General features: G+C 48.5%; 1 protein-coding gene across 2 annotated transcripts; it reads left to right on the plus strand.

Moving 5' to 3' along the window:
* The first annotated feature begins 2,372 nt into the window (after positions 1 to 2,372).
* LOC129017227 (uncharacterized) lies at positions 2,373 to 22,028 on the plus strand. 2 transcript variants are annotated; one of them, XM_054457503.2, is made up of 4 exons: positions 2,373 to 2,582; positions 8,938 to 9,225; positions 13,818 to 13,917; positions 20,719 to 22,028. In XM_054457503.2, the coding sequence occupies exons 1-4, from the start codon at positions 2,508 to 2,510 to the stop codon at positions 21,189 to 21,191; spliced, it is 936 nt and encodes a 311-aa protein (XP_054313478.1). In that variant the 5' UTR covers positions 2,373 to 2,507; the 3' UTR covers positions 21,192 to 22,028. The 2 variants fall into 2 exon arrangements, 1 of the variants encoding a protein (XP_054313478.1); XR_010124608.1 differs by lacking the exon at positions 8,938 to 9,225 and having other exon boundaries at positions 2,379 to 2,582.
* Positions 22,029 to 22,085: the final 57 nt, after the last annotated feature.

Raw genomic sequence — 22,085 nt, forward strand, 5'->3', positions numbered from 1 at the left:
CTCCGGATGCCAGGAGTCGCAAAGGGCCGACCAGGATGAGGAAACCCCAGGCGGAGTCCGGGGGAAGCAGCACGGCATCCCAGCCTCAGGCCTGCCCGGACGCTGTTGGGGTGAGTCTCCCCAAAAGTCGTGCCGCCGTCATCTCGAGGACAGGTCGGCCTGCGTGCCCCTGGGCTGTTCTCTCACCCCAGGGTCGTTCTCGTCGAGAGCAGAACCCCGCAGCCTCAGGGGTTGCCTGGGGGGGTGTGTTTCCATGCCTCTGCTGTATGACTCTGTTTCTGTGTGTGTGTGTGTGCGTGTATGTGTGCGCGCGTGTGTGTGTGTCTCCCATCCTCTCTTCTCTCTCTGTCTCTCAGTCTCTGTGTCTTTCTTTCCCTCTCTCTGTCGGTTAGTGTGTGCGTGCCCCTCTGCGTGTGTGTCTTTGGCTGAATGTGCCCTGTGCAGCACAAGGCGATTTCTGGCATGTCGGCCTGTCTTTGCTGAGCCTCTTTCTGCGTCTCTGCCTGGGTCATGAGGCCGGCTGTCAATCGTTTTCGCCGCCGCGGATCCGCTTTGGGTGTGTGAAGGCCTGGCCCACGTGAGGAGATGCATCGGTCCCGGAGCAATTGAAATCTCATCCCCATCATGAGCTGCCTCTTTTCTAAGATCAACATGACCACACAGCAACCAAGGAAAAGAGCCCCACAGGAGCTCTTTGTCCCGCAGTAGGGAAGCAGGACCACATCAGAGAAGATGGTTGTACCTTTTCACGGCTCTTCTCTGAGAAATGAAGCCACACCACCATACCGTGTAGAAGAAGCAGCCGGGAATGGGAGATGGCAACCATCCCTGTCACTGTCACTGGAACGCTGGCCTCTCTGGACAAGCCACCCTTTTGGAAGCCCTCCCCTTATGCCCGTGGTGGTGGCACGGCGCTGTATCCTGCCGGGGCTCTGGCCTCTGCTCTATCCTCCCTCTTGCTCTGCCTCACCTGTTTCTCAGGGGCCTGGATGCCTCTCGCTCTGGCCCAATGTCTTCAACAAAGATGACTTCCCAGTCCGTCAGGGACACACTTCCTGCAGATCCGTGTCATGATGGTATCTCTCTCCAAACGTCTTTCTGCTTCATTAGGCAGGTCTCATGACCCTGGATTTCTTGGCTTCCATACGTGTCTCAGACAGGGAAGCTTCCTTGTTCTCCATGTTTCCCCTCATGGGTGGGTGGATTGCCTAGAATGAGCGCTAGGCGACCGTGACTGGCCTTGTCTTCTAGGACAGGTGGTGTCGCATTTCCTCTGCACTTCCTGTCTCATTCTGGAGGGACATCCTCTCCTCTGCTCCTGGGTGGACTGACTCCCTTGATCTTGTGGCCCAAACGAATGTCAGGGAACCAGAGGGACTGGGCTGGGGCTGGGGCTGGGGCTGGGGCTGGGGCTGGGGATGGGGCTGGGGCTGGGGCTGGGGCTGGGGCTGGGTGCAGGGGAAGTTGCGTCAGGGCTACCAGGGAGGAGGAGGGTTGGGGGCGGGGCGAATTCTGCAGAAGATTCTTTGCTCCTCTGATAGGCATTGGAAAACCTGGCTTGGGTCAGGCACAGGCCCCCCACCCACCGAGTCCCAGGTGTCCTTTGATTTCCCTTGGCATTGACCGAAAGGTCACTTGTTCCCCCCTTCCACTGGCACATGCCTGGACACCACCGTTTGTTTCGCCGTCTCCCGGTATGCCTCCGGTGACACACGTTCACACCATCTGCTGTGGGATACGCCAGTGCCACGCGTGGTCACATGGTCTCCACCTCGGATTCGCCCCTGTTCCTGCCTGCACGTGTCCTGTAAAGCGCGGTCGGCTTTCCGGAGCCCCAGGGCTTTTAGAAGCGGAGCAGGCCACTGCTCTTTCGAAGGAGGAGGGAGGCAGAGGGCTGATGGATCAGTGAAGTTTCAGCTGACGCTACGCCTTGAGACCTATGGGATCATTCTGCGCTGCAGCGAGGCCCTGCCTGCCTCACCAGATGTGGTGAGCCCATCCTATCTCACTGGGAGGGGGCCAAAATCGGATCTGAACGGGAGTCCCCAGAACACAGCAGGCGTCCTGAAGCTCCCCTTCCCTCCGTGGAAGTCGGCTCAAGGAGATCCTGAGGGCGGGACTCCTGGGGGTTTGGCCCTGAGACAGGGCACCGGCGGCCCCATCTCCCACGGCGTCCCAAGCTGGACCCCGTATCCACACGCCGCCGAGGCTGCAGCAGGAGCCTCGCTGCAGCCGCGCAGCGGGGGCATTATTTAAAGGGGACGCAGCCTGACTGCCAGGAGCGGAGCGCGAGTCGGTCCAGCCAATGCGCATGCGCGAGGCGCGAGCGGCTTCTGCCGTCACAGTGCTTCCCACGGTTGTCTTAGAAACCCGTCCCTGAGGCTTGGCAGAGCAGGAGTCCTCCGTGGCAGTGCTTGGGTGGCGGGGCTCTGAGGCTCCGGTCTGACCTCTCCACGGGGTCGACGGGAACGTCTCCGGATGCCAGGAGTCGCAAAGGGCCGACCAGGATGAGGAAACCCCAGGCGGAGTCCGGGGGAAGCAGCACGGCATCCCAGCCTCAGGCCTGCCCGGACGCTGTTGGGGTGAGTCTCCCCAAAAGTCGTGCCGCCGTCATCTCGAGGACAGGTCGGCCTGCGTGCCCCTGGGCTCTTCTCTCACCCCAGGGTCGTTCTCGTCGAGAGCAGAACCCCGCAGCCTCAGGGGTTGCCTGGGGGGGGTGTGTTTCCATGCCTCTGCTGTATGACTCTGTTTCTGTGTGTGTGTGTGTGCGTGTATGTGTGCGCGCGTGTGTGCGTGTCTCCCATCCTCTCTTCTCTCTCTGTCTCTCAGTCTCTGTGTCTTTCTTTCCCTCTCTCTGTCGGTTAGTGTGTGCGTGCCCCTCTGCGTGTGTGTCTTTGGCTGAATGTGCCCTGTGCAGCACAAGGCGATTTCTGGCATGTCGGCCTGTCTTTGCTGAGCCTCTTTCTGCGTCTCTGCCTGGGTCATGAGGCCGGCTGTCAATCGTTTTCGCCGCCGCGGATCCGCTTTGGGTGTGTGAAGGCCTGGCCCACGTGAGGAGATGCATCGGTCCCGGAGCAATTGAAATCTCATCCCCATCATGAGCTGCCTCTTTTCTAAGATCAACATGACCACACAGCAACCAAGGAAAAGAGCCCCACAGGAGCTCTTTGTCCCGCAGTAGGGAAGCAGGACCACATCAGAGAAGATGGTTGTACCTTTTCACGGCTCTTCTCTGAGAAATGAAGCCACACCACCATACCGTGTAGAAGAAGCAGCCGGGAATGGGAGATGGCAACAATCCCTGTCACTGTCACTGGAACGCTGGCCTCTCTGGACAAGCCACCCTTTTGGAAGCCCTCCCCTTATGCCCGTGGTGGTGGCACGGCGCTGTATCCTGCCGGGGCTCTGGCCTCTGCTCTATCCTCCCTCTTGCTCTGCCTCACCTGTTTCTCAGGGGCCTGGATGCCTCTCGCTCTGGCCCAATGTCTTCAACAAAGATGACTTCCCAGTCCGTCAGGGACACACTTCCTGCAGATCCGTGTCATGATGGTATCTCTCTCCAAACGTCTTTCTGCTTCATTGGGCAGGTCTCATGACCCTGGATTTCTTGGCTTCCATACGTGTCTCAGACAGGGAAGCTTCCTTGTTCTCCATGTTTCCCCTCATGGGTGGGTGGACTGCCTAGAATGAGCGCTAGGCGACCGTGACTGGCCTTGTCTTCTAGGACAGGTGGTGTCGCATTTCCTCTGCACTTCCTGTCTCATTCTGGAGGGACATCCTCTCCTCTGCTCCTGGGTGGACTGACTCCCTTGATCTTGTGGCCCAAACGAATGTCAGGGAACCAGAGGGACTGGGCTGGGGCTGGGGCTGGGTCTGTGTCTGGGGCTGGGGCTGGGTCTGGGGCTGGGGCTGGGTCTGGGGCTGGGGCTGGGGCTGGGGCTGGGGCTGGGGCTGGGTGCAGGGGAAGTTGCGTCAGGGCTACCAGGGAGGAGGAGTGTTGGGGGCGGGGCGAATTCTGCAGAAGATTCTTTGCTCCTCTGATAGGCATTGGAAAACCTGGCTTGGGTCAGGCGCAGGCCCCCCACCCACCGAGTCCCAGGTGTTCTTTGATTTCCCTTGGCATTGACCGAAAGGTCACTTGTTCCCCCCTTCCACTGGCACATGCCTGGACACCACCGTTTGTTTCGCCGTCTCCCGGTATGCCTCCGGTGACACACGTTCACACCATCTGCTGTGGGATACGCCAGTGCCACGCGTGGTCACATGGTCTCCACCTCGGATTCGCCCCTGTTCCTGCCTGCACGTGTCCTGTAAAGCGCGGTCGGCTTTCTGGAGCCCCAGGGCTTTTAGAAGCGGAGGAGGCCACTGCTCTTTCGAAGGAGGAGGGAGGCAGAGGGCTGATGGATCAGTGAAGTTTCAGCTGACGCTACGCCTTGAGACCTATGGGATCATTCTGCGCTGCAGCGAGGCCCTGCCTGCCTCACCAGATGTGGTGAGCCCATCCTATCTCACTGGGAGGGGGCCAAAATCGGATCTGAACGGGAGTCCCCAGAACACAGCAGGCGTCCTGAAGCTCCCCCTCCCTCGGTGGAAGTCGCCTTAAGGAGGTCCGGAGGACAGGACTCCTGGGGGTTTGGCCCTGGGACAGGACACTCGCGGCACCCTCTCCCAGGCTGCCCCAAACTGGACCCCGGATCCAGTCGCTGCGGAGGCTTCAACAGGAGCCCCTCTGCTACAGCACAGTTGCCATTGTTTAAAGGAGCAGCAGCCTGACTTCCAGCACCAGAGCTTTAGTCAGCCCAGCCAATGTGCCTCCACAAGGCTCTCCCCGCGTCTCTGCCTGGCTTGTGTGGCCGGTTGTCAGTCATTTTTCCGGCGGCTCCAGTTTAGGTTTGTGAAGGTCCGGATGAAGTGGGGAGCTACATCTCTCTAGTAAGAATTTAAATCATCTCCTCACCCTGAGAGGCCTCTTTTCTCGGATTAAGGCCTCCACCCCACAGTCAAGGATAAAAGCCTCACCGGAGAGGTCATTGTCTACCCGCAGGAGCAGTGCGGAGCGACCTGAAAGAAGATGGTTCTCATTCGTCTCTCTCTTTCATTTTCTTGAGAAATCTAGCCACAGGGTAACTCAGGTTTTGAGAGGATGGGAACGGGACGTGGCAAGGATCTGTGAGTGCGCAGGCTGTGTTTCACATATCATTAAATATAGTCTAGTGAGGGTTCTGCAGATAGCTGGCGTTTAAGTTTGTTTTATTGAATCAAGGAAAAGAAAAAACGCTGAGAAAATAATGACACATCTTGCCTGCCAACCCATCTGACTGTTATAAATTTAATAGTAATTTTAATTTATCTTCAATTGTAAAGGTCCTTGGCAGTGATACCTAATTTCCTAAGATAGCCTTGCTTCATATTGTATGATTAAGATGTCATGCATATCAGAGTATCTGGAAATTCTTCCCAACGTCCTTGACATAGGTGATTAATCACATTCCCAAAATAACATACCAAAACGAATAACAGAAAATCATTTTAAGTTGTGGTTGCTTCATGCACAAAACATTTCATGTGTGTCTGGCACTCTTCCGGGCACAGATTTCATCTTAACCTAAGTATTGAAATGCTTGTGCCCTTTGATTAATTTTTCTATGTAAATACTTTGATAATAAGCTACATTGAGGCCGGGTGCAGTGGCTCACACCTCTAATCCCAGTTCTTTGGGAGGCTGAGGCCAGTGGATCACAAATTCCGGAGATCAAGACCATCCTGGCCAACATGGTGAAACGCTGTCTCTTCAAATATACAAAGAATTAGCCAGGTGAGGCCAGGCTCTGGCCTATGCCTGTAATTCCACACTTTGGGAGGCTGAGGAGAGTATATCACCTAAGGTCAGGAGTTCGAGACCAGTCTGTCCAACATGGCAAAACCCTGTTTCTAATAAAAATACAAAAAATTAGCCGGGTGTGGTGGCAGGTGCCTGTAATCCCAGCTACTCGGGAGGCTGAGGCAGAAGAATCCCTTGAACCCAGGAGGCGGAGGTTGCATTGAGCTGAGATCATGCCATTGCACCATTGGGCCTGGGTGACAAGAGTGAAACTCTGTCAAAAAAAAAAAAAAAACCTGGTCTATACTAAAAATACAAAAATTAGACCCTGAAGGTCACGTCCAAATGAGAAAGACATTGTTTGGCTCAAATAGTCTGACACTAAGGAATAGTGCAGACTGGACAAGTGAGGTGACTGACACCTGTAATCCCAGCACTTTGGGAGGCCGAGGCTGGTGGATTACCCAAGGTCAGGAGTTGGAGACCAGCCTGACCAACATCGTGAAACTCCATCTCTACTAAAAAAAAGTTCATGAAAATTAGCCGGCTATGGTGGTTCATGCCTGTAAATCCCAGCTACTCAGGAGGCTGAGGCAGGAGACTCGCTTGAACCCGGGTGGCAGAGGTTGTGGTGAATGGAGATCACACCACTGCACTCCAGCCTGGCAACAAGAGTGAAACTCTGTCTCAAGAAACAGAATAGTGCAGAGTAAGAGCAGATTTATGTATGTATGTATGTATGTATGTATGTATGCATGTATGTATGTATTTTCAGAGAAGCAGGGAATCTGGAATTTTGGGTGAAATGTCTGTTTCCAGAAGCTGAAAATGCTCTCAAATGGAATATTCAGGCTAGCCTCTATCAAGCTTCTCCTTGTTCTATGTGTGAATAGCATGGGACAGAGGGAACAGTTTGAGCCAAGGCAGGATGGTGGGATGGGACAGATGGCCAGGGCTGCTGCACTGGGGGCCGTAGTGGAGAATTTGGCTGGAAATGCAGATGGGACCAGACCATGAAGAGTCTCAAACACAGACCTGAGGACTCTGACCTTTATCCTGGGGGCGTCAGGAAGCCATGTTATGTGAAGGAACAAGGCTGTTTCTCCCTCAGCACTAGTGCAAGGAAAGGCCAGGGAGGCCCTCAGTGGAAGCTTGCTGCTGGATTTGTTGATGTGCCTTTTCTCCTGCCTGCAGTAGGGTCAGAATGGCCTGGGGTACTGCACACTTCCTGCCAGGAATAGAAGGCCCCACAGCTATAGCACCCCTCTTCCCTTTAGTTCTTTGGAGGGATGAACACACTATTCAGCCTCTCTGAGCCTCAGTTTTCTCATCCATAAAATGAAGACAGTATAGCAACCTCGCAGGTCACAAGGATGTTTTGAAATTTGGTGAGCACAGCATAGCAGGTGTATTTTTGGGTCCTATTATTACATGTGAACCAAGTTGCCTTGTAGAAAAGGCACAGGCTCAGGGGACCTGTGTTTCAATCCCACTATGCCCCTGTAATGCCCACCTCTCAGGTATGATGGAAAGATTAAATTCACGGAGATGATGCCTGTGCAGCATCTGATACCCAGCAGATGCCTAAGAACCTAACCTACCACCCACCTGAGCAAGCACAAGCAGTCCTGCTCCTCCTGCAAGCACTGGGGATGCTGCCAACCACCCACCTTAGAACACTGCTCCTCCTCCCTCTCTGCAGGGGGCATTTTATAGGCCTCAGTCGCTGGGCTTGCTGTCCTCTCACCTGTCACTCAGCGCGGGGCTCAGAGCAGGCATTCTTCACCTTTGCAAGAAGCTTCTCTATGCATCCCTGTCCGCAGGCTTGCTGAGTGCATTCACCTATTGTATTCCTTATAATCAGGACAGAGTTGCTCCCCACTGTGTAGATGAGGAAATGGAGACCTAGAAAGGGAAGGAAAGACCAACACTTTGAGCACCTGCAATGTGCCTGAGGCAATGTACCCATTAGCTCTGCTTCACAGCAGCCCAAGAGGGAGGTATTATTCTTCCCCTGTGTAAATGTGGGTGTTGAGGCTCAGAGAAGGGCAGTGACTTGTCCAAGGTCACATAGCAAGCAACCATCAGTGCCTGAGGGAAACCCAGGTCTTTCTGACTTCAGAGTGTGGGATTTAGAACAAACATTTCCAACGTGAGATTGACAGATCCATCCCCCAGTGCTGTTCCAAGGACCAGATGGGGTCATAAGTGTGTGAGTACCTGACATGGTGCCCAAGGACTGGGAGTAGAAGCAGAATCCCATCCACCTCCACCTAATCATACAGAGAAAAGAGACAGGAGCCCAGGGAGGGCAGTGCTGTGCCCAAGCTGTCAGCAAGCAGTAGGCAGAGCCCAGGACCCTGCTTTCCCGTGCCCATTGCTTCCCAGTTCAGGGCAAGGCCACCTCACCAGGGCCTTTCCCTCTCCTAGAGAGGAACTCCCCAAGTTCCTCTGACCAGGCAGGAGAGTGAATGAGAGCAGAAAATTCCACTTCAGCACACACACGTGGAGCCTGAGGCTGAAAGCTGGAATCCCAGACTTTGACACTCAAGAAGCCACCTCCACACTCTTTCAGCACCTCCACCTGGGACATTCGTGAGCACTTTGCTTCCCTCCCAGGGTAGAGGGGGTGTCCCGGAGACACTGGGGCCCTTAGAAGGCACTATGAGTTGGCAGTGACTCCAGCAGTGTGGTGGGATTGCGGGAGGTGTAGGAAGCAGGGGAAGCAGATCACAGCACTCAGGATGGCCAGAGCTGAAGGCATCAGAGTCCTCTGCCCTTGCTCTGCAAAAAAAAAACCCACAGCATATTCCCCTCCCACTCCACACCTCCCACGGTCAGCAGTCGGTCCCAGAGGAGGAGCAGTGAGGCCTCAGGAGGACAGCAACCACTGCTGGCAAGGCGTTGGTGTTCTCCTGTTGAACTGCACAGGTTGTCAGCATCAGACAAGGTCGCTCTGTGACCATGATGGGTCAAGACAAAGCAGCTATCATGGCTCAGCTCATGCAAAACATGGACAAAAATGACCTCACACCCCCTCCCCTGTGGCTATGTCATGACCACTACCTCCTTGTCAATTGCAGCGTTAGCTTTGGTCTTGTCTTCCTTCCTTCTAGGTAAGATTGGGGAAGATGCCAGGTGATAGAATCCACCCTGACTCTGACAGCATCCAATCTGGAGCAAAGGCTTCTTTCAACCCTCCCCCAAGCTTCCAATACAAGCCCAAATTCTGGAACAAATCCTTTCCAACACCTCCTTCAGAAAAGCTCCCTGGCTCCAGGCAGTGCTTGCTCCCCTCCCTGCAGCAGGGAGCCCAGCTTGCGAGCTGCAGGTGTGCTCCAGGTGGTCACTGGATGCAGGGTATTGACAGATGGATCCCATCGATACCCCCACTGCATAACCATGTAAGCACATCATCCCCCACTTGCACATGAGGAAACGGAGTTCCGCAGGGTGGAGAAGGGAAGACATAATTTGTCCTTCAAATGCGATACCGGTGAGATGTGAGAGGCAGTACCCCTCATAACTCTGTGAGGCAGTGGGCACACCAGGACCCTCCCAGGAAGTTCGGGTGTGTGGTCGCCCCCATTGCATAGCATGGGCGGGAGTTGGGGAGACCACACATGGGTCTCGCCACCTCTCCACTGGCCCGACCTCCCTGCAGACCCCCGGGACAGAGTCAGCATCTGCTTGCTGGCAGGCCTGGCCACCAGAGGTCTTTGCTTATGTCTAAGGTCCCTGTAGTTGTGGTTCACAGGATGGGGGCTGCTCCTGAGATTCAGCACCACACAGGCACTGCACAGCACTGTGCCATGGTGGTGGGCACTCACTTTCCAGATAGGGCCCATGTTGCCAGCAGGCATGATGCATCATTTACCCGACCCTGAGTGCAATAGGTCATTTTATAGAAAAAAACTTGGGCCAGGCGCGGTGGTTCACACCTGTAATCTCAGCACTTTAGGAGGCCAAGGCGGGCGGATCACAAGGTCAGGAGCTCAAAATACAAAAATTAGCCAGATGTAGTGGTGGGCGCCTGTAGTCCCAGCTACTCGGGAGGCTGAGGCAGAAGAATCGCTTGAACCCAGGAGTCGGAGGTTGCGATGAGCCAAGATCATGCCACTGCACTCCAGCCTAGGTGACAGAGCAAGACTCCATCTCAAAAAAAAAAAAAAAAGAAAAGGAAAAATATTTGTAGATGAATGAAGGTGACTCCTTTGAATATTGGAAATGATTTTATTTTAGCCATTGGTCTGGCAGTCATTCTGATGGGGTGACATGTGTCCCTGCCTTAGTCAGCAGAGCACAGGAGTGTGCTACACCTCCCCTCAACTAAGATTCAGCCCATGAGCAGGAACGCCTGTCTTTGTGTCATACCAACAGAGAGGATGTATCTGGTTTCACCATTCACTGCAGAGGCAGAAATTACCCAGAAAGAAGAGACAGTCTGTTCCCAAGAGTGTGTCCTTTTGACTCAGCATGGGGGTCATCTCCCTTCCTTGGCCGGGACCCCCAACCTGAACACAGAGGCAGAGAACATGTGAAGGGCTCCCATTCCCAGGTGGTCCAGGGTACAAGCTCTGAGTCTGTGGTCCTGGTCACTGCCCTTTTCTCCACAGCATGGCTGCCACCATCCTGGGCTGGGGCACAGAGGGGCTTTGCAGAGATCAGCATAACAAAAGCATCAGTGAGATGCTGCAATTGCAAACCGTGATACTTTCGTGGGCTGCCAAGTCAGCCTAAGCTATTTGTTGCTGCACTCAGTGTCCCCAGACAGCTGTGTGGCTGTCACTGCCTCTGGTGTGTCCCTTTTACTTCTCTTCTCCTGTCTGAGCTTCTGTTCTGAACTCTGTCTCTAACTTACAAGAAGTCAAGCTCACTGGATTCTGAGATCTTCAGGGTCAAGGACTGTGTCAGTAGTTCATGTCTCTTTCTAGAGATCACAGCTTAGTATCTGGCACAGAGTAGATACTCAGCCAATGCCAAATGATTCATTTTCCAGAAAGCTGAATTTCATCCATAATCCTAGTCAATGCAAATACATTCTGCCGGTGGTGTGTGTTTGTCCTCTGAAGGCGTTTTCCCAGGCTTTGTAAATACATACAGGCCACTTAGAAATTTGAATGTCAGAGAATAAAGGAGCTTAGAAAGTAAACATTGGAGAAGTGTGGGAGGGTGGTATTATTTGCAAGACATTCCTTGGTCCTTGTGAGTTCTATACACCCTCGATGAGCACCGAGTCTGGGCCAGGCCAGACACCCAGCTGGACCCAGGAGATACTGAGGTGAGTAAAGCCAAAATGCCTCCCTTCAGCAAGAGGCAGGCAGTCACACCAAAGTGATAAAGGCACAAAACCCAGAGGCAGCAGAGGAGAAAGAACTACCTTGTTCCTGGACAGTGTGACCTCAGGGAGAGCTTTGAGAGGAGGACATCTGTGCAGGGCTTGGAAGGATGAACACAAATTTGCCGAGCAGAAAAGGGAGCCAAGGAAATCCCGATGGAGAACAGCTTGGGTGAGAGTGTGAGCCACGGGATTGAGGGGCACAGGCATGGAACTGGAGGAGCAGAAAGAATGAGGAGGTCAGCAGAGGTCAATCACAGAAGGGTTTGAATCCTGGTGAGGGAGCAGTGGGTGCTGCACAAGGGACATGGGCCTGGAGGAGATGCAGTTAGCTCTGAGTGAAGATGGAGCACGCCATCCACTAGGGAACCACAAGATGCAATAGAAATAAGAACCCTGAGAAGCCTGCACAAAGGATGAGAGTCCCAGGGGTAGCACCAAGAAGGTCCCTGTCAGAGGCCAGCTTGGAACGGAGACAGAAAAGACTCTTGAGGGTCTCAGCTGCTGCAAACCTCCTCAACAAATCATATTTTACCTTCAAATATTTGCTAAAGAATACTATTGGAAGAGCAATGGTCCATTGATAATAATTATTCCCTCACTGTACATTTTTTACAATTCTCAAAATGCTCTCGGTCCAGTGTCTCATTGGAACCCCCATATAATCCCATTTTACAAATAGGGAAATGAGGCCCTGTGATGTCACACTGAGGTTTGCAGCAGTTCCAGGATAGAAAATAGGGAGCACTTTCATCTCAGCCCTGGGTATGAGTCTCAAAGTTCCTTTTCTGGGAGGGGGTCCTTGAGGCCACCCAGCAGTCCATAGTCCAAGTCTTATTCTTCCTCCTTGGGCTTCTCCACACCTGTGTTCAAAGCCTCCTTCTCCTCCTTTGTTCTCAGGTACCACTACCAGCTATTGGGCAGGGAGACCTCCTGCTGCTGCCCATCCTAGGGTGCATCCTCCAACATGGGTGCATTGTGGTTCAGCCAGCACCTACACTACCTGCAGCCCAGGGCTCCTGTGGTGGGCCTGAGGTTCCTCCCTATCAAATGGAGATGTGCTGGGGTTGCTTCCTTTGCTGAAGCCCATGTCCAGGTCATCTTCGGGGTGGCCCAGGGTACAGGGCTCTGGGGACAGGCCAGAGGGCTGCAGGGGCAAAAACCAAGAGGATGAGGGGATCTCTGAGTCAGACCACCTGGATTTGCATCCCAGAGACTAGCTGAAAGGCCTGGGGTGGACTGGTTCACCTCTCTGGGCATCAGTTTCCCTGTAAAGTGGGAGGTATAACAGATTCACTCCTACAGTTGTCTCTGAGCTTTACAGCAGGTAATGTGTGCAAAGTAGTTCGCACAATGCCTGGCACATGGTAGGTGATAATAAACAGGGTTACTATGATATCATCATCTGAGCTAGGTCACTCATGCACTTCTTCAATGCTTCAGGGTTCCCCTCCATCCCTCACACGGTAGCAGCAAGTGAAAGGGCTGCCCCTGGCCTTGAGGAGCTCACATCTTCTCATTTCACAGGGGTCTCCGTCCAGTGACCACACACGCCTGGCATGCAATAGGCGCCTCATCCACATCTGGTGAAAGAGTGGAAAGCAGGTCATTATCATGTATTGTTTGGCACAGAATCTGCAGTAGGGGACAGAGAAGTGAGTGACTGTAGTTGTGCTCACCAGTTCCTGTCCCTGAATTTTCAGGGATCAAGAGGCCTTAGCAAGTCTAGTACCAGGGAGTGGGCACTGTGTGGTGGGGCAGGAGGCAGGTCCTGAGAAAGGCAGTGAGGTGAGGAGAGGAGCTCTGCCTTTGAGGTCTGGGAGATCCTTCACCAGGACCTCACCAAAGGCCCCGGGCAGGTCATCCCTCCTCCCAGAATCTCTCTATGCTCTTCTGTATAATGGGGCTAGCCTGGAAGAGATACTTGCACAACCATGTTCAGAGCAGCATCATCCACAATAACCAAAAGATGGAAGCAACCCAAGTGCCCATGGATGGATGGATGGATCAACAAAATGCTGTCTATGCATACAGTGGAATAGTGTTCAGCCTTGAAAAGGAAGGAGATTCTGATGCCTGCTGCATCAAGAATGAACCTTGAGGACATTAGGCTGAGCAAAAGAAGCCAGACCAAAAAAGCAAATGCTGTATTATTCCACTTTTCCAAGGCACCTAGAGTAGTCAAATCCATAGAGACAGACAGGAGAATGGTGGCTACCAGGTCCTGGGGAGGGTGGTGATTGGGGAGTTGTTGTTAAATGAGTTACAGAATTGTAGTTTTACAAGATGAAAAGCATTCTTGAAATTGGTTGCACAACATTGTGAATGTATTTAGTGCCACTGAAATGTAAACTTAAACATAGTTAGACAGTAACTTTTAGTTTATTTTACCACAGTTTTAATAATGGGGTAGTTATGCCTGTCTTCTTGTGTTGCTGTAGGATTTCATGAGATAACATATAAGGAACCACCCAGCATGTTGCCTGGCACATAGTAACTGCTCAATAAATCACAACTGGATGCTATTGAAGATAAAGTTACCTGACTTCTCTGAGGCTTGCTCTCTTCAGCTGAAAATTCTCCCAAAATATATTAGATGAGACCCTACTGTATTATACTGGGTTCATAAATACCACTCCCCCTTTTCCCTTCCCACAGAGTGCAGTGAATAGAAGACACTTCTCTGCACCCCAAAAGCTCCATGCTGATTGCGAGAAGGAAATGCTGGATGGAGGGGTTCCTGGAACTACTGTGAGGGGTGAGCTTTCCCCAGATGTCTAGAAATGAGGCAGAGGCCCGACATCTTCCACCCCCACTAAGGTTACCTTGCAGTTCCCAGCTGGCTCTATACTTCCTAGAAACTGCCACTTTTCTGCCTCCGTTACCTAATAGCCCAGTCAGCACCATTATCATCATCACCATGATCGCCATCACCATCCTTACAATCACGAACACTATCATCATCGCCATCACCATTCTTACCCTCACCATTCTCACCATCATCAACACCAGCGTCTTCACCATAACTATCACTATCGTTATCACCACCTTCACCATCACCATCCTCACCATAATAATTATTGTCACCCTCCCCATCCTCATAATCATAATCATTATCAACATTACCATCACTATCATCGTCACTATCACCATTCTCACCATCATCATCCTCATCATCATCACCATTATCCTCACCATAACTATCGCTGTTATCATCACCACCTTCGCCATCACCATCCTTATCATCACCATCACAATCACCACCATCACCATTCTCACCATCACCATGTTCACCTTTACCATTCTCACCATCATCATCACCTTCATCATCCTCAACGTAACTATCACTTCATTATCACCACCTCCACCTTCACCATCACCATCCTCACCATCATCATCACCACCATCACAATGATCCTTGCTACATGGAACCATGCATTCTGGGTAGGAGGGCTCTTGGGTCAGGGCATCTAACACATCTCATAGGATAGAAACCCAGCCCCTTAGGGTCTCACAGTTGGTGAAGTAACTGATTCTTGTGAGGTCATGTTCCTCTGGGTGATGTGGGATGTCACAAGACCAATAAATATGGGCTGAAGCCCATCACATCACTTCTTTTTTTTGTAAAATAAGCTCCATCATCAGTAGTAGTTGTATGATAGCAGAGAATAAGAACTCAGCAAATGTAAATAATTTGATGCTATGAGAAGCATATGAAGCGGAGTCCATATTGCGATATGCATCTTTCCAATGATGGCAATTCTTTACCACTTCCATGAAGGAAAGGAGAAAATATTATTACAACATTACCAGAAATCTGTCTGGTCTAGGCAAAGCAGTTCCTCTTTCCAGGGTCTCAGCATTGCTCATTGTCAGCAGTCAGGGCACTCATCTGGGCAGTAGGCAGCACTGCTGCAGGGAAGTTCATGTTATTGGAAACATGTAGCATCTTCTCCTGCTACCATCGCCACATTGTCCATGAAACCACTGGGCAAACGATGGAATCTGGGAAAAGTTCTCATAACCAGAACATAATCATCCATATCAGGATATCAGCATCCACCCAACACTACTGTCCAATCAACAGAAGCTATAATCTCATCCAAATTTTCTCATTTGTGCCCTAAATACATTTTTTTGAACTTTGTAATCCAGGATCCAATCCAGGAGTTCCCATTGCATTAATTGTCATGTCTCTTAAGCTCCTTCAACTTCAAACAGTTCCTCTGTTTTGCCCTATTTTTCATAACCTTAAGAGTTTTAAAGAGCATAAGCATTTATTAAGGATATGTTCACCTTTTTCCATCTGATGTGTTTCCACATCCAGACTTAGGTCATGTATCTTTCACAAGAAAACCACAGAAATACTGCTGTGGTCTTCCTAGGACATCACAGCAGGAGGCACATGATCAAGTTTGTGCCAGATTTCTCCACCACAAAGTCATCATTCTTCCAACTGTAATTGAGAAGTATTTCATATGAAGATATTAATTACACATACACATTAATGTATACTTATATGTAAAATATATACAAAATATTATTTCAATGTCTAACCAATATAGAAGTTATTAATTAGATATGTTTAATTTTATTTCCTACTAAGTCTTCAAAATCTGGTGTGTGTTTTACCCTGACAGCACATCTCAGTCCAGCCTAGCCACATTTCAAGTGCTCGATATTCACATGGCTGTGGCTACCATATTTGTCAGGGCAGCACTAAGCACTAAAGAACTTCTTCCTAGGAGAAGTTCTAAGCTTTCAAAATGTTTGGCAAATACATTTTATAAAATTCTTCAGAATCCATAAATAGGCAATTACACATTCAGTAAGCCATAGAATCCAACATGACATTAAAAATGAATCCCTCAACAAAAAAGAAGGTAGGCAAAATTTTCTTCAGACCAAATGGACAAATCGATTATGATTACCTAACATGCCCATTATTACTTATTAACATCCTTCATTAATACCCCCAAACCCCATCAACAGGTAAATGAATAAATGCATTCAAGCCTATCTGAACAATGTCCCAATTTCTTACCATTCTTACTTCTTTTGCAAGCAGAAAAGACTCAGTATTAGCAAAGACTATTCAGATAGTTTGTTCTTATGCCAGTAGTTGTAATTTCCTGGAGGTCTATGTGATATCAATTATGTACTTCAATACCTCTCACAAGTACTTTTCCTGTTTGGCCATTTTCTGTAGTATATCCATGCTCCCATTTTCTCTATTCTTCTATTTCTATCCTAGACTTTTCTTTCATCCTATAATTCTTTATCCGAAAAATATTAATTTAAGGATAACATCACAAAATAGTGTATTTCTTCAGATGATACTTCAAATTGATACCTAATATACAGAAATGACTATCATGGACATAACCCACAACATGTGAAATGTATGGCTCATTCTACTGACATTATAAAGGAAATTTAATGACAACTGAATTTCTAGTCATTTTCCACCCAACCAGTTGCTTATAAAATGGCAAGGAATTGTAGGTATGTACAGAGTGGCTATTTTTTGGTGGGGTGTTCAGCAACTCTCCTCTTGAGAGCCCCCCTTTTCTTTGAGGACCATTTCAATGAGCACCAACTGGGCCTGACCCAACCTACCAGCCCCAGCCCTAGAGGTGATCATGATGCCCAGCTCTGGCAAAAGACTCTACCCTTGGATCATAGCAACTGTTTCAGTACTTTTTTTTTTGGAATCATCAGGAAGGACTCTTGCTTTTTCTACCACTGTGGTCTATGAGGACAAAGTAAGGTGGGTTATTTGTCACACTATCTCTTGCTACAGAGAGAGAAGAGAGTCATCTTCAGAAGGAAAAAATGAGGCTAAAACAAAAGGAAAAGTGTCGAGAGAAAGAAGGAGAACATTTCTTGACGATTTTATATAAGCCTCTGGGTCCAGCTATGCATGACAGCGACTTGGGTTAAAGCTCTGTCACTTATAGGACCATTGACTTAAATATAAAATAAAGTATTGAAAGCTTTGAACTTTTAGATGAAAATACAGAAAAAAAATCTTTGTAATATTCAATTAATCAAAAATGTCTTAGATGAAGCCCCAAAAACCAAATGCACAAGAACAATTAATAAATTGGACCCCATCAATATTAAGAGCATCTGCTGTTTGAAAGATAGTGTTATGAGAACAAAAAGAAAACTCAAGGGGAAAATACTGGCAAGTCTCATATCTAATAAGGGATTTGAACCCAGAGTACATAAAGAAACTATTAAAATTTAATAATGAGAAAATAAGCAAAGAAAAAAACAAAAAAGGAAGAAGCAAAAAAAAATGTGAACATACACTTTACCAAATATATACAGATGGCATGTAAGTACATAAAGAGATACTACATATTATTAGGCATTATGGAACCACAATAAAATACTATTGTACACACATGAAAATGTCTAAAATTTTAAAAGAAGGCCCATACAAAGTATTGGCAAGAGTGTGGAATTCTTATATACTGCTGATAAAAATATAAAATGGTTCAACCATTTTGACAAACATTTTGATGGTCTATTAAAACTAAACCTAAACCTATTAGCTATTACACTCCTAATATTTACTCAAAGTTATAAGAACTTGTGTATATGAATGTTCATTGCAAATGTATTTGTGTAAGTTCCAAACTGGAAGCAATGCAAAAACCCACCAACAGGCAAACGGATATATAAGTTGCGACCGATCTGCACAATAGAATACTACTCAGTAATAAGATTAATGACCCATTGATGCCTGCAATATAGCTGAATCTCAAAATAATTATGTTGTGTGAAAGATGCCAGACCCCTCCAAAAAGGGGTCCATACTACACTTCATTTATATAAATGTCTAGACAAGGCAAACTCTTTTATAGTGACAGATTGGTGATTGTCAGGGAGAGTGGTAAGTAGGAAGATACAGAAAGTTTGGGATTATAAAAGGGCAAGGGGAAACTTTTATGAGTGCTGGATATGTTCATTATTTTTATTTTGGTGATGGATTTGCAAGTACATATAAAAAATAACACGCAATGGAAGTAGAAACAGTATTTTTGTTTCTTTCTTAAAAAAGCACAATTGACTTACTAATGCGATGTGTGTGCCTGTTGGGCACAAAGCACAACTTTTCAAATCTTAAAATCGGACTGGATCTCAACCACTGGACCTTATTCCTATTGCACACTGACTTTAGCACAATACTTCCTTTCAACGCGGTAATTAACAACACCCACCTTAAAGGTAAAGAAATGCACTTCTAACTACTTTTGAAACTATGAACTGCCTCAGGCTAGTAGTTCTTAAGGTCTGCAGCAAATGTTGCTTTGTTTCCCTCAAAAATATACAGCCTGGGCAACATGGCAAAACCCCGTCTCTACTAAAATTACCAAACTTAGCCAGGCATGGTGGTGCTTGCCTGTTGTCCCATCTACTCAGGGAGGCAGAGGCTACAGTGAGCCTAGACCTCACCACTCCACTCCAGCCTGGGGGACAGAGTGAGACCCCCATCTCAAACACACCCACACACATACACATACTCACACGCTATCCGCTGCTGCCCCTGTCAGTTAAACACAGCATCTTAGAGCACCTCAGCACACAGTGTGAGAGAAGTGGTCCTAAACACTTCAATTAAAAGTGAAACATCTCTGGCTGGATTTTTAGAATATTCACTTTTTAATGTTTTATATTATATTTAATTTTTATGTTTTAATTAATTTATCTGAATACAATAATCCAGACATTTGGAAGTAAAACAATGGAAAACATGCCTGCAAACACTAATCAGCACAAAGCTCATGTTGCTATGTTATTATTGACAGTTTAGACTTAAGCCAAGAAATATTGCTAAGATAAAAAAGATTTTACGATGTCAGTCACCAGAAAAGTATGCCAATTTTAAATATGTCTAAATATAAAATATCCCTTCAAATTATTTACTACAGAAACTGATATAACTAAAAGAAACATGGACTAATCTACAATATAGATTTTAACATACCTTTCAATTACCGATGGAACCAACAGAAAAAAATCCATAAGAGAAAGGGGGATTTGATGAACATGATGAACAAACTTGACAGAAACTGACATATACAGAACGCGACACTCAACGACTACTGGATACACATCCTTTTCCAGTGCACGTATCATATTTACCAACATCGATTATATGTTGGAATTTAAAGGGACTCATCAGTCATGGCATTTTGCCTAAACTTGTCTGGCCTTCAACAGGGTTCAAATACAGTTAAATTCTTATTTCATCTAAAGAGTCCTATCCTTTTTTTGGAAATTTTACCGCAACAATCTAAGTTTGCATAACAACTGAACCCAGCCCTTGAAACTTGAAGTTTATCCTAGCCAAAGGCAGATTAAACTGTCTAAGTAATAATGTCCTTCAAATTGTTGTCCCCTGCTCCAGTAACGGACTATAGCTCCAAGAAGCTAACAGACTGTTTGTCCTTCATGGTATACATTCTATGTTACATCAAAACACAGTATAAAGCCTTGAAATCAGCAGCAGAGAGAAAAAGATCAACAACCATCTAGCTGTGACCTCACTACATCGTAATTACGCTTTTAGCTGACTCCTTTACTTGATTCCTAACTGCTTATTTCTGGCAGGGTAGCACTAATCCCTGACCAAGCTGACCTTTTAAGAAGTGAGCAGAATGAAAAGACTCTACCACCAGTGATCAGTTTAACAAGCTGCAACACTGGTCAATGGCTGCAACTCTAGTCACTGGCTGCAACTCTAGTCACTGGCTGCAACTCATATTGTGGGTTTTAAGAGCTCAGAATTAACATGGAAATACTATTGACTCCAAAAGAAACCCAGAAATCTCTGGGAATCCAGCAAAGATAGAAAGGGTCCTCTCAATAGTCACCACTCACACTTTGCTTTGTTTTGGTAATTATTTTATTACATACGGAGAGTATCAAAAAAGTATGCCTTTTCCTCATTGTTAATGCTAACCCTAAAATGGTAAGGCTCTTGCAAGTTGAAACCCCCAGGCTCTCACTGGCCCTTCAACAGAAGGCAGTGAAGTCACCTGCAAGAGTGATCACCCAAAAGCTTCCAGGCTGGACAAGTTGGGACTCAGTTCTTTCAGTTCCCAAATTCACAGTTCTCTTGGGATATGGTTATTTATGGAGCTCCTGAAGATGAGAAATTCCACCCAGGAAATTCTGTTTATAAAAATTACTCACATCTAATTATCTCAGGAGACATTAACACAGCAATGTTGAAAATTTTCCATTAATTGTTAATCCATGGAGAAAAACTGGACAATTATTTTTTAAAATATGGAAAGCTTCATATAATACAAATTATACTACCACATGTGATTCAACTTCTATTCATTAATGCCAGAGAAGTTAATAATTACGAATTGCCAGTGGTTGAAAAAAAAAATCATTCATCATTGGAGAAGTGCAGAAGGTTTAAAAGAGATAAGAATTAGTTTTTGGCTTTGGGGCTTTTTACGCTTTCCAAAAGATTTTGCTCTTTTTTTGCTCATGGCTTTTTCTCTCTCTCTCTCTTTCTTTCTGATTTCAGTTTCTTTTGATTTCTCCTGCTTAGAAATGGTGAGAGAACTTTGGATGTGGAACGTGGAGGAGGAACACGAAGTGAGGATCTGCACTTGGGATGCTCAACACTGCGGATGCCCGGCAAAGGCACTGCCCGGTCCACCTCCCGGAGGGGTCTCTGTGCCTCAGTCGGCATCGCAGCTGATGGTGAAACTTTTGGTGTGGCAGAAGAGTGTCCACAAACTTTGGAAGGTATCCGCTGCATCCTCCATGGCAGTGTATGCCTGCCGAGGGCGATCTTCTCGGGGAGCGGAAAGTCTCGTTGGTGGGCCAGGGCTGGCTGGCTGGAGCCACTTGGGCGGCGCAGCCCTGGCGGAGGTTCAGGCGGCCCCGGTGTCGCAAGCGGCTGTGAGTGATGCCTCTTTGGGGCCGGAGGGGTCCCAGGACGGCTGCAGACCAGGGCTGAACAGCGGGCAGCATGGTGGAAGCGATGGAAGGTGACGGGGTTCGCAGCGCCAGGGGGCCCAGCAGACCCCGAGCCCGGGCATCCCGCATCGCCAGCAGCACCGCGGGGAGGCCTGGCGCTGGTGACGCGGCGGCCACTGCACGAGGCCCACGACCCAGTCCCAGAGGCCAGCCCATCGTCAGCTAACATCAGGAACCCTGGGCCAGCTGAGGCCCGGGCCCCAGGGGCAAGACAAAGGGCAGAGGCTCCGCAGGCGGGGCCAAGAGCCGGCAGCGCAGGCCTGGCTCCACCGCCGCGGAGCTCGCAGGGCGCAGCAGGCACCGGGCAGCAACCAAGGCTTCCAGAGGAGGCTGTGCACCCCCGCAAAGGCTCCTGCCCGGCGTCCAGCCTCTCCGCGGGGACTCCACGTGCAACACCTCCTCATTGTCCTTGTCTAGGGCCGAGACAAGGTCCTCGCTCCCATGGCGCGACTCCGGGGGCGCAGGAGCCTAGGCTGAGCAGGTGGAGTAGGGTGAGCACCGCCAAGAACCCAACGAGAGTGGCGCCCCAGGGCGGCACAGGAGGCCGCATTTAACGTGTCAATCATCTCAAAGATTTTATGACATCTTCTTTTTTGACATCTTATAATATCTATAATGTTTATTATATCTTGTGATATAATTATTAACACCACTTCATTGTGATTATTATGATTATTTTTATACCAACAAATCTTCAATTATTAATATTCCCAGTTGCTAAAGAAAAATGAAAACGACTAGTTTTGAAAGCCTTACTTCTGCCAATGGAAGCACATTCCAGCATGTGGCCAATGCAATCCACTTTCCACCACTTTCAGAAGAAACCTTACTGCAAAATTATACTATCCTACCCTTATATACTTTGTGTGTGTGTGTACTTGTATGTATGTATATTATATATGTAATATA

This window comes from Pongo pygmaeus, chromosome 19 (assembly GCF_028885625.2).
Source record: "Pongo pygmaeus isolate AG05252 chromosome 19, NHGRI_mPonPyg2-v2.0_pri, whole genome shotgun sequence".
Lineage (NCBI taxonomy): Eukaryota > Metazoa > Chordata > Mammalia > Primates > Hominidae > Pongo > Pongo pygmaeus.